Genomic DNA, 13718 nt, shown 5'->3' on the forward strand with positions numbered 1-13718 from the left:
TTATAAGTGCCTAAAAATATGTTGGTTTAGTATTTGGACAGTCTAATGTAATAACTTAAATCTAAATGCATAAAGCTAAAAAAAAAAACATCCACTTGCATTTATAATATAATATATTTGTTGCAACAGCTCGAGAGTCTAATCTACAGCCACAATAAAGAGGCAGTGATTTGTGCAATGGACAAAAACACAGGTGATCATTAGCCTGTCATAGCTGGATCAGGGAATAATTACCAGGTCCTTATTACCTTGTCATAATGCATAATTCAATTTTGAATAAAAATGGTGTTGACAAAGCGAGTCATATTGCAATAATCTCCGAGTGATGATGCCAATTTGTGGGGGAGAATTAAATGAATGAGGCCAGTAACGAATGTGAGTCCTGTTTTGGCCCCACTGTGCAAAACAGTCTCTTAAATTGTCATTGCTGGACAGAAGGGTATCACCCACAGCAATAGACATGATGATGGATATAACCATTCCTTCAGGGTGGGATACAGCTCACATTGAAATCTAATTTATTAATGATGGACAGGCTTGTCGCAGGGACAGACATTTAGACTGCAGATGAAATCATTTTAATCTTAAGGTGAGAAGACATCTATCAGCATTTGTCATTGGTATATACTTCTGAATGGGCTAATGTAGCAGGAAGAGGAAAATGCACATGTCAGGGAAGCCCAGCAGTACAAATGCATATCCTTTGTCTGCAGCTTTAAGGGAGTTTTAGGAGTGCAGAAAACTACCTGGGTTATACACATAGCAGGCTAGCTGACAAAAGCATTTGTGTGTCAATGGCAGAATCAGAGCAATTAGTCACAACAAGACCAAACAATCAAGTAATTTGACACATCAAGGATAAGTTTTACCAAAAACCTTGTGGTGGAGTACTGATTGTTCTAAATTTAGCATAGATATGATATATCAGTATTAGGCCATAGATACTGGATGCTGTTGCCGTATTTCCTATTTGTAGTGTCCATAAATTATACCATTTAGAGTTACTGTATGTTAACAATTCACACACGTACATTGTGTTAAGTGATGCTTGAGTTTTTTACACATCAGCTACATGCATGTGTCAATCAGTTTGTCCCCGTCTTTACTTCATACTAAAACGAATAACGTATCATTTGATGGACTGACAATAAAGTTTGTACAGACACAGTTGACCATGCGATCTTATTACAGAGGTTAGAAGACTGGGTGGGAATCTCTGGTAGTGCTTTAAACTGGTTCAAGTCCTATCTCGAGGACAGGAAGTACTTCACTGAAATTGGTAACTGTGTCTCAGACCAAATGGCAGACTTAGAAGGACTGATCCATGCGTTTGTCTCCAGCAGGTTAGACTGCTGTAATGGCCTGCTCACTGGGCTCTCTAAACGGGCTATAAGACAGCTGCAGTACATCCAGAACGCTGCTGCTCGAGTCCTGACTAGAACCAGGAAATACGACCATATTAGTCCAGTGCTCAGGTCTCTGCACTGGCTTCCTGTCGCTCAGAGAATAGACTTTAAAACAGCTCTGCACGTGTACAAGTCTCTTCATGGTCAAGCGCCAAAGTACATCTCTGACATGTTAGAGCCATATGAACCAACTCGGGCTCTGAGGACCTCAGGGAGGGGTCTCCTGCTGGTGCCCAGAGTCAGGACTAAACAAGGTGAGCCTGCGTTTCAGTTTTATTTTCCTAAAATCTGGAACAGTCTTCAAGAAGATGTGAGACAGGCCTCAACTGTGACAATGTTTAAATCCAGGCAGGAAAACAGTTCTGTTTAGCTGTGCATATGACAACTGAAAGTATTTTATCTACACTCTTCGCTTTTAATTCAATTAATTAATGATTATTTTTTTATGTTTTTTGGAATGATTTTATTTGCCTTCTTGTGATTTTAGCTGTAAAGCACTTTGAATTTAGCCTAGAAATCTAGAATTTGCTCCGGGGCTAGTCTAGTCACTTGTGGTCGTTTTGCGAGGCTGCAAATCAAAACTTAATCGGGCCAATCAAATCGTGAGGAGCTGGGTCGGAGGCCGGGCTACCTAGTGACGACAGAGGTGCGACGTTTCAGTGTGCAGTTCCAGAGAGAGGTAAACAATGGCTGCGCCCAGCGAACAGTCTTTCGATTTGGCTTTGGCAGCGACTAGATATGCAGTTTTCTTTGCGAGACAAACAGATAACTGCACTTAAGTTTTTTTGGTTTTTTTTAAAGGACGTTTTCGGAGTTTTGCCCACCGGGTACGGTAAAAGTTTAATATACCAGCTTGCTCCGTTGGTCCGTCGTGCTGGCTACGTAATCCTTCTTCATCGCTCTGATTGGTTGTTGCGCCATCCTATTGCGTGGCGTTGAGTTGAGTTTTCCCCAGCATTCTATCATCGAAGTTTAGGTTGGGGCTGGTTATCACTGTCGCCTGACAGAAATAAGGTTCCTGGTTCAAATCTCGGCTGTGATTTTTCTGTGTGGAATTTGCATGTTATCCCCATGCATGGGTTCTCTCAGGGTATTCCGTCTTTCTCCCACCACACTTCTGTTGATTTAGAGAAATTTACATACCTCCGAGTGTCATCCTGAAATAATGCATTTATCTTTTTTCATTGAAAGAAAAACAAACTGGATTAAAACATACACCTCTAAGTAATAGCAGCACTTATGTTATTCCTTAAAACTACTAAGGAACATTGGTCTTGGTAAGCTTCAGTCAACGCAGGATACATAAAAAGAAAATAAAAATTACCAGATGTAATGTTGCTTGCCTATGCTCATCTGTTTCCGGTGCTGGCTCACTGTTGCAAGCACAGTGACAGATAATATTTTACTCTCAAGTTTTTATTCATTCAGCTTTTCTGAGTTGCAGTACTACGTTGTGATTTACAGGGGTAAGATGGCTCTGGTTGTACATCAAAATCTTGCCTACTGTAGCTACCACATTTCTTCATGCCAAGCTGAAATGACAGATTTGGGTAACTTGTTTATTCAAGCAACAATAAATATACCTGCCGCAGATATTTCAGTGAGATGATGAGAGGAAATGGCTCCTTCTCTCCAAATGTGTAAAATGGATTATCGTATTTGTAGTTATTAGAAGATAAGATAAGATAAACTTTATTGATCCCACAGTGGGGAACGTTTAGTGTTACGGCAGCTCAAGAGAAAGGGGTATTGGGGTAGTTTGGATTTTAAATGATATATACAATATAATTGTACAAAACAAAAGATGCAATACAAAAATGATGCAAAAGATGACATTTCGACATGAAATTGGAACAGATTATTGCATGTATGTATAGTTACAGTGCAGCATTATACAGTCTGATTGACGATGGATGATGCTCTCAGCTGGGAGATACACCTATGGAAGGTATGTTGCTACGAGTCCACATACGTATAACACATGGACTGCCTGAACTTTCTGACAGGAGTGAAAGCCAAAGAAGAACTCAGTGCAGATAAGAAGACGAACAATGTATCATCATGTAGGAAATGGAGAACACTCTGCACCACTGGGTGCATTATGTGGGCTCTAATGCTTCTGCAACAATATACAGAGTAACGAGATTACTAGTTTAATTACTGTATATACTGTACATGGAGACATACTCATACATTGAGTCTGTGGAGCCACACATTTTTTCACTCCTACTTTCACATCATACACATACAAACATCAAAATGACTGCAGTGCAAGAGGGAAGATGTAGTTGCAGGAGCAGAACATCAAGTGGACAAAGTATTCCCTCATGTCAGGGTTGGCAAACATCGGAACTCAAAGTCACACACAACAGGCAGAAACACACATCGACACTGTTTGCCACGCACCCCAAGGCTTACAGGTTGAGTGGCAAGTAGTAAGGTGAAGCATCAGTCATTGTTAAGACTGATCGCTCGTTGGGGAGTTTCAGGTTCCATGGCGATTGATGTGTGTTTACGTGATTACTGTCATGAGTGGTGATCAGGGGCCAAAGCACAGAGTAAATACAGCTGAGGCAAATGCATTTGTATTCACTGCTGTAACTTTCCACAAACACCAAGGGTTATATGTTAATGTATACACACATTTCTCCCTGTAAGTTTTTATTAGCAGTAAGTGATGGTCTGCAGGGCTGCAGAAGTGTGTCCTTGTATGTGTGTGCAATTATTATAACTGTACAGTGTTGTGGACCCTAGAGTCTCCCATGGGCTAAGTTCAACTCCATCATGTTTTCTCTCAGCTCACAAAGCACCCCTGCATTCCACTCAGTCTTTACTTCCCCAGGTAACCGCTCTGAAGCACTGTGTGTGCACACCTTCCCTTGTCAAGAATTTCTTTCCTGTGGGTTTGAAAAATACTTCTGTCAGTATTTGTCACTCAGAGTATAGTCCATGTGTCCCTGAAATATTCCCGATGCTTGAGTAAATTCTACTTGAATGTGGTCAGTGTTCTCCATGTAATTTCATGCAGAGTGTGCTTAGCTTGCAACACGATTTGCTTGCAGAGCACACAGCTTAACTGGCAGCATTTATTAGGTTCTGTGAAAACACTTGCTTGGTAGTGCCAGTATCCCTATTTAGTAAGCAGCTCAATAACCTTGACTTTGACCCCCAAAATCTGTCAAGTTATATTAATAATGGCAATTGATAACATGTACGTTGTCATTCTTAATGCTTTATAAATAAAGTCTGATTTGATTTGATTTGATTCTTCATGAGTTTTTTTTTTTCTTTCTTTACAGCATCACAATCACCTATGCAGTTATGATAGATAGATAAACAAATTTATTAATCCCTTTGGGAGGTTTCCTCAGGGAAATTGAAATGCTTAAAGGACAAGACCGTTTTTTTTACATCGGGCCCTTGATTTCACATTATAACATGATGTTCTACTCACCCCTGCTTGTTGTTGGTAATTTGGAGCTGTTCCGAAGATATTTGAGAGGCGTCTGGCTGCTCTCTTGAGATATTCGGCCATGAAACGGTTTCCTATGGGCAACGTTATACAGGCACAAACTATGCTGTTTATAATTTATTAATTACTGTACACTAGCACTGATAACGTGGAGGTGCGTCGCTTACTTAAAAAAATCCGGGTTACTGTAATTTTGAATTTTAGCCGAATGAATAAATAGGCAGCAGGTCTGTGGGCTGTCTGTGGTAGTAGCACGACGATGACGTCAGTAACACCCACTTTACGACAAAAATTCAAAATTACAGTAACCCGGATTTTTTTAAGTAAGCGACACACCTCCACGTTATCAGTGCTAGTGTACAGTAATTAATAAATTATAAACAGCATAGTTTGTGCCTGTGTAACGTTGCCCATAGGAAACCGTTTCATGGCCGAATATCTCAAGAGAGCAGCCAGACGCCTCTCGAATATCTTCGGAACAGCTCCAAATGACCAACAACAAGCAGGGGTGAGTAGAACATCATGTTATAATGTGAAATCAAGGGCCCAATGTCAAAAAAACGGTCTTGTCCTTTAACCTGCCTGTACTCAAATTATTTTTACAGCACTGTTTTGGGAAAAGTTAACTGTACCAAGCCTCAGGAACTATGTCCTGAGGTGTGCCATCCATAAATGCATTTTATTCATATGTGGATCTGGATTTCTGGATCATATGAGATCAGGATCCAAAACGACCAGTTGGCCTCTCTTTTAAACCATCCATTTTCTATACTGCTGAATCCGTCGGTCGGGTTGCGGGGGGGCTGGAGCCTATCCCAGCGGTCAATGGGCGAGAGGCAGGGTTCTTTTAAACCAACAAAAGTTAAATAAACAATAAACATGCAACACTATCTTCAAAGCCTATGTTAGCTTTTTTTTGAAGAGGGCTCAACTTTCCATCTGTGGGAGCTGTGAGAAACGCAGACTGATGTCACCATGAAGGTATAAAACAGCCATAAAAGTGAAGCCATTTCGGAATTACATCAAAGTGCAATACCACTGATGACCACCAGGAAACTTTTCTAGCTTTAATGGACAGCCATTCAGAAAGCTTCAGCTTATATCATGAAAGTGATTGACACAAGACATTGCGTTTACAGCTCATTTAATTCCTTTTCATCAGTATGCTTGTGATATATGTACACATCGATCAGCCATAACATTATGACCACAGAATGTGCTCTCCTCATCCTGCCAAAAGAGCTCTGACCAGTCAAGGTATGGTCAAAGAACACCTGAAGGTGTCCTGGAATGTCTTGTACAAGGACCTTAGCAGAGGATCCTTTGGGCCCTGTGGGTTGTGGGAAAGGGGTCTTCATGCATTGGGTTGCTGTCAGATGCCATCAGATTAGTATCTGGAGACTTTAGAGGACAGGGGAACACCTCAGACTCGCTTTTTAGCTCTTCCTAAGCTGTTTTTGCAAGGCTCAGTGCTGTCCCTCTGTGCTGCTCGTTAGAGAAGTGTTGTTGCTGTACTGTATGACTGTGAGGGGTGATTGGTCTGCAGAAATGTTTAGGTAGGCATCAGAGTGAAACCCATGTGAGTCCCAGCAGGATCCAGGTTTTCCCAGCAGAACATTGCATCACATCAAGAAGAGAAGTGTTGCTCACTTTACTTGTCGGTAGTTTTATTGTCATGGCTGATCTGCGTATGTACTCCAATGGTAGTGACTGACATTCTCTTCAGGGAAAAATGAGTGGTATGCCAATTCTTTTGTCTGATATTTTGTAATCAATTATGAGTGGAGAAGGAAAAATATGTCCTGCTGTTTTTCAGGGTTGACTTGTTTTTCCTTTTTTAGTTTTTTTCATAATGGTTTAAAATGTTTTGCATTTAGCATTAGGTTGAATGTTTACAGTATACTCAGTTAGCAGTGTTGGTCTCTAGTGTTTTGTTGAGAAGCAAAAGCATACGGCATGCCGGTTATTATCATAATTAAAGTGAATTATGAATGCATCCTGCTAGCCAAGGTAGTGCTACTGTAAACTGATAACTTAGATCTCCTACCTCTCATAAAATTTGGTTATAAATCCAAGATGACCACAACCAAATGTCTAAACCATTGCACAAGAGTCTTGAGCTACCCCTCATTTCTTTGTATTTTGCTTTGATATTCGCTGCTTTTCAATACATTTTGAGTCCGGTCTTTGTATCTGAACATTTTCAGAGCCCTGTGCTTTTTTTGTTCCTTATGCCACTTAACACTGACCATGAACAATTCAAACATAAAAAAGGCTCCTAAAAAAAGGGACGAACCATCATTGTGTTTACATGTATCAGAAAACTTAGCAAAGAACCAATTATTCCTGGCAATGTATAGAAAATCACTGGCTCCTGACGTTTTGCACAGTACTCTATATGTATTCTTTAAATTCAGCTGTATACAATACAACTAGTTAAGTTTACCTTCAGCCACCTCATTAAGTGGAGTGGTGGGGAGCTCGTATGTAGACGAAAAGGCACGCTCACACAACTGCAAGCAATGTGAAGGTGAGAAGGTTCAGCAGAGTGAATTACTTTACTCTGCAGCTCAGCAAACATAACAAAACTGCCCTCACAAACATGAATATGTATGCACACACAGGGACACATATACATACACAGAGTCTAAATACTGGAATTTAACCTTTAAAAGGCCAACGGTAGCCCCTTGGCTATTAAACCTTTAAACACTGCTACTTAAGATGAGCACACAAAAATGCCCTCATAAATACAGGGAAGAAGCAGTCCAAAGTAGACTTATTATTTTTAGTTTTTTTCCATTGAACACTAACAGACACAAACACATACACATACATACTTAAAAACACACTTTATAATGGAGGCGGACCATCTACAAGAACAGGTAATTAACTGTAAAACTGACAACTGGACTTGGTAAATTACATTAAGTACAGTATTCCCATGCACCAAGGTGCGTGCAAGTGTGTGTTTACGTGAGTATGTTTGTGATAAAGTAAATGATAAGCATGCAGTTGTGTAAGAAGAATAGAAATTCTAGAGGTAAGTGGAATTATAGCCAAATATTTTGAAACAGTTGAATTTTTTTTTCTTTCACCATTTTCTTTGCTTACTACAGAAAGCAAAAGGGGAGACAAACTTTTATTTGTAAATCAGACCTGTCTATGTCTAGTATTCTGGACAAGGATGCATTGTTTGTGATAGGCAATATTCTAATAAGAATAACTAGGATGTTGCTTTCATTGTGCATTCAAAGAGCATACTCCAGTATTTCAGAAGAGACAAGATCAAGACAAGATTTCAACAGTGAATACCAGCTAATTAGTAAAGCATTTCCACTGTTACAGTTGCAGGTGATTTCCAGTATTAATATTATTGTGTTGATTGAAATGAAAACATTGTAGTAAATTATACATTTGCCAACACTCGTCATCACATTAGTCATGAATGGTGTCTTGTCAGTCAATGTCAAATCAGTCAGTAATTTGTCAATATCTTAGTTCAATGTTTTGAAATAAGTTACCTTGAATTTTCAGATTGTCGAGTCCCAGCATTATTTCTCAATTAATTGTAGAGACATTGGCCATGCATCAATGTGTCAGCAATGTGTAGTCCCAACCCACATGTTGAGAAACTGCCATGTAGTCAAATTCACATGCAGCCATCAATACTTTCATTTGGCAAACAGGGAAGGCTTGGTTATTAATTCAGTGCTGCACTCAGTTGTCTTAATGCATCACAGCATATCAGTTATGGGTTCAAAAATTAAATGAGCATGCATGCAAATGTTTGGGAAATCTACACTATAATAAGAATCATACCTATTTGTCTCAAAGTGAGGCACCCACTTTTCAAATTGTGCAGCTGTCACTCTGACGGCTTCAACAAACATGACTCCCAGTGCAATATGATGTATTTCACCCTGGAGCACATTAAATTATCACTACGCATGTGTTTTTTATACTTGTGCCATAGATTAGCTGAACTGATGATACACAGATGAGGAATCGCCCCTGCTTGAAGGTTAGAGAAGCAGGCATGGGGGCAGGTTGGCTTAAATGAATGAGTAATGTTCTCCCATCCCTCAGCACCTACTGTTGAAGTGCCCTTGGAAAAGCCATTGAACCCCAAACTGCAAAGATCCGGCTGCTATGTGGCCAGAAATGCAAAACTGTTACTGCACTGGTTGGTTACCAAATGTAGTTGAGGACGAGAAAACAGTCACCCTGCAAATGCAGGTACCATATATTGTACCATTGTGCCAGGCCGTTTGGCAGGTAACTTACCTTCATTTGAAAGTTCTCATTTATCTTGGAAAACTAGCTGGGCTGGAAATTGGTGGAAGGATTTAATAAACAAGTCTAGACCGGAAACTATAAGCTAGCCAACTATGATTTAGAGGCCTTACTGTAATTTTAAGTCTTTTCATTGGCTGGAATCATAATTCAAGTGCCTTGTTGTTTGCCATATGTTTGGCTGCCACAATGACTCATCAATGCAATTTTTCACATCTTAAATTATAAGAATATGGTGACATAGGATTCAGTTGATTTGACCCTGCCTAGTTATAGTATAGCTTTTGTATTCTCTTGCATTTTGAAAGTTAATCTACTCTTTGCTTTTGTAATGTATGCTCCAGTTACAAGTCAAAAGCCTCCGATCTAGAGGGTCAAATTCAATCTGACCGCCTTTATTATACTGCATACAATTTATGGTGCAGCTATTACTGCAGATCAATAGCACTTAAGCTGCTCCATTGATATTGAAACCTGCACTGATTTACAAGCACTTCTTTTGGTAAAATCCAAACAAACACACATGAAGGAACAAACAAATATATACCACAGTTTGTCCAGTGTCTTTCAAAGGTTGGTCCTCGTATGGTTTTCATTATTGGGATTGTTCTTTGAGACCCACACTTGCACATTCTCAAGCATAAGACACCCACTTATATAACTGAAAAAAGGCTTTTTATTAGATTGGACTGAGTATATATTTAATTATATTTTCATTTTCAAGGTCTGAAAGGCCAGCTGGACAGCAACCTGTACACATACGTTCACTCATATACACACACACATGCACGCAGACAAAGTTGGCTTTATTGGAAATTTTGTTTTGTTTTTTTAACTAGTAGGTTGTGAATTATTGGTTTTCACCAAGATAGATAAACATGTTTGTATACACACACACACACAACCAAAACAAAAAAAAACAATCAAACACACACACACTCCTGACCCTCACTGCAAATAGAGAACACAAAGTGTGTGTGTACTGTAGAGTGTCTACAACTGATGCACTCAAACCTCCTGGATTGTCAGCGCTTTCAAGGATGTGACACCAGCTCTTTAGAGAACAACCAGCAGATGGATGAAGAGATAGACTAGCGGCTGAGAGTCGAAATCCTGTTAACCAAATGGTCAGAGGGATGCAATGCAATAATAAGGAAGGGTAGAGATTTGATTGGAGACCACAAAGGGCTGTCATTGGGTTGGGGGCCGGGGGTAAGACGTAAGAAGTGTTGCTGTTTTATGTTTCTAGAAATCAGGGACTTATTTCATCTCAGCATTTCTAGTTGAAGGAGCACAGAGTCTCTCACATCCAAACACATTGTGATGTTTGGTAAGGGACAAGCACTATTTTGAACTTTCATCTTGGACTATCATCCTCTCCTAGATGTAAACCACCTCTCACCCAATGTCATCTGGGAATCTGGGATAGGTTCCAGCCTGCCATGAACCTGAGTTAGATAAACTGGGCATAGAGAATGGATGAATATGTTGTTGGTAAGATGCACATTGTCTATTATTGAAACAAGTCAAGAGACATAAAATAGACTAAAGCAACACCAGACAAGTTTGTGAACCTTAAACCAATGTACTTCGGACTCATTTTGAAGTACATTTACTTTTAGAATACACATTCCAGGTCCAGGTTACCATCCCCACACTGTGCTGCTTTGCTTTATGGTTACTTGACATTCTCAAAGGCTTCTTTGTGAGCTCGTCAACATGACGAGAAATTCCTGTGTAAGGCTATACATTCAGAGGGCTCCCACTGAGATTTTTATTTTTTTTTACATTGGTGTTACATTAGGAAAAGTGTTACTTTAACAGGGATAAAAAACAAAACATTAGATTAACATTACAGAAATACATTTTATTTAGTGAATAAAACATTTGCAACTAATTGCCAATGAACCGTGATGTTAATGCTTTTGGAGGCTACTGGTTATTTTCAAAGGTAAATATAAAATTCAGTGGCTACAGATAATGACAGGTAAATAACAGATAATTATCTATACATGTATGCACAGGATGGATGCTTTTCACCTTGGTTTTCATGGCCAAATATTTCATATTTATTTATCCTTTTATGTTTAATCTGAATTTAACAAGACTGAGATTTAGAACATTCATCTGCATGTAAAATGTACGTGATCTTTTTTTTCATAGTGGCCTTCACAGTTATTTCCTGGCACACACCTTCCTTTTTGTAGCAAAGTAAGAATAATAAGATTTTTCAGAAAAAGTCAAATTCTAGTTTAAAAATCCTTTAGAAAAAAGGGTGAGATTACATCAGAATGAACTTTGTTACAGTAGTACAGAAATCATGCTACTTTTTAAGGACTTGGACATTTGTTCTTTTAATGTAACCATGCAGCCACCAATGATTATAATGCAGCCTGTTTGAAACAAGTCAGAAATGTTTCTGTTTGTTGCAGCAGGTAGTTGTTTTTTGTTTTGTTTTTTAACTGATGTCATTTTCATTACTGCGGCTATTCTGACTACATTATGGGGGAATTCTGAGTTTCTAAGTTTGAAGTTATTGTCTCTAGGTTACGGCTCTAAAATGGCTTTTTTTTCTGTGTGGTTATACTTTCTGATACAGATTATCAATGCACAGTATGTGGCGAGCAGGTTGTATCAGACATAAAAATGTTACGAAATAAACAAATATGGCTAAATATTCCGCACTGGCCACAGTTCTGCAGGTCAGCTTCACTGGCTAACATTGGATTTTCATTCATTCTTAAAACAGAAATTTTCAATTTTCATCTTTTGAATCTGCAACCAGCCAGTGAAGTAAAACTCAATTTTGAGCTCAGTTTCAGCGCACCATCAAGGTCCTGTTCCAAGAAATGTGATCACATAAAATGCAACTTGAAATGTCAAACCACCGGGGAAACTCTTTGATTTGCTCATTTATTCCACCACTGGTTAAGAGCAGCACATAGAAAAGAGACATTTCTACCCACAATTCCTGCTCATGTTACTTGCACTATTGAAAAGTCAGTGTGACAAACTTGCAGTACACATGTGGTACAGTGACCTTTCCTATCTGTTTGACTCATGTCACTCAAAAAGGCCACATGTGATCCAGACTATTATGAAGTTAAAGGAAGTGCAGTTTTGCAGAGGGATGCTGCTTTTATTTTGCCCCTCAAAAGTGTATCCATAACATTTTTGGACGGCTTCAAGTGACAACATAGTCGCAAGAGATGTGTAAGCAGCAACCCAGATTTCCCACCGTTCACATGGACTCTCAGAAAACTAACTCATATTGACACAGCCTGCACACATACGGACACGAGCACACCCAGGTAGAATATGTAATTCTTCGGATGGCATTTTGGAAACGTGGACTTTTAAACCGGTAATAGTCATTGATGTGGCGTTAAGAATTGAAATGAACTCCACAGACGTGGGAGACAGGTGATAGATGCAATGACAGGTAAACATCGTCCTGTTGCCCCCCTTTCTGAGAGACCATGTGCACAGTGGATGCTGCACCGTCAGGGAAGATCAGTCCCGTTGATGTAGTGTCCCACTAACGCCCACAACAAGTCTCCGTGAAAGCGAGGCACAGTGAATTTTGCCACACACAGACATACACAGTCCATTCCATTCCCTTAACCGACTGTCTGTGCCTAAAGCCTACATGTGCACGTGAGACAGACAAGAAACGTACGGCTGAAGAGGTTGCCTCATGACGTTAAGGACCGAGTTTCCCTCTCAGCATCCAAAAGATCCTCGGCCACACAGTCAGCCACCCGTCATTACCCAGCCAGCCTACCAGCTTCACCCTTCACCTTCCATCAGTCATTCACTTGCGGATTAATCCAACCAACCACCCGAGACACAAGTCACTCATCATCCCCAGTCACCCAACGTGCCACCCATCCAGAGGGGTACTGCAACTCACTCTGCCAGAGTAAGTGCGCGTCTCCCGCCTGTGAGCGCCTTACCTTGAGCGCTTCTATATCCAAAGACGTCGACCGGTCCATGACTGATATTGAAGGGCTGCAAATCAAACAGAAGTCCCACAGGCGGAGAGGATGAGAGGGGAATTAGATTAGAAACGGAACCCCAAAAAAGTTAGGAGCTCTCTAGAGTCCCAAACTCTGCTGCAGCGTCCCCTGGGTTGCTGTGAGAATTGGGTTATTAATATTCCAGTAGGGCGACGGATTTTCTCAGTTTCAAGCCTCCCGGTGGGTAGCTTGGTAAAATCAGGACTCCACACCATTGAAGCCCCCCACCCCACCCCACCCCACAACCTCCAGCTCCCGGTCTGTCCGTGCAGGGAACGGAGAGAATAGAAAATGGGAAGAAAGAGAGCACGATTACCCGTGCGTAATGTTTCAAAGCTGCAGCTTTTTGCGCACTTGACGTTCCGGTTAGGTGTTTTGGTGTTGTTACATCTGAGTGAGAAATACTCCCGCCTCTGGTGGAATGAAGCCGAGATTTAGACTCTCTTTCACTGCGGGTCAGCGGATAGATGCCGTTGTGTCCCGTTGAATCCCGGCAAATCTGAGTGTGATGTTGTGTCTGCTCTC

The 13718-nt window shown here is 40.3% G+C and overlaps 1 protein-coding gene across 1 annotated transcript in view; it reads right to left on the bottom strand.

The window, feature by feature from the left end:
* LOC142378896 (zeta-sarcoglycan-like) overlaps positions 1 to 13391 on the bottom strand; it is a 352977-nt gene extending 339586 nt beyond the window's left edge. Inside the window, exon 1 of the mRNA XM_075463875.1 lies at positions 13131 to 13391. Within this exon, the coding sequence (XP_075319990.1) occupies positions 13131 to 13169 (39 nt within the window). The 5' untranslated portion in view covers positions 13170 to 13391. The remainder of the gene's footprint in view (positions 1 to 13130) is intronic.
* Between the last annotated feature and the right edge of the window lie 327 nt (positions 13392 to 13718).

This window comes from Odontesthes bonariensis, chromosome 4, assembly GCF_027942865.1.
Source record: "Odontesthes bonariensis isolate fOdoBon6 chromosome 4, fOdoBon6.hap1, whole genome shotgun sequence".
Taxonomy (NCBI): Eukaryota; Metazoa; Chordata; class Actinopteri; order Atheriniformes; family Atherinopsidae; genus Odontesthes; species Odontesthes bonariensis.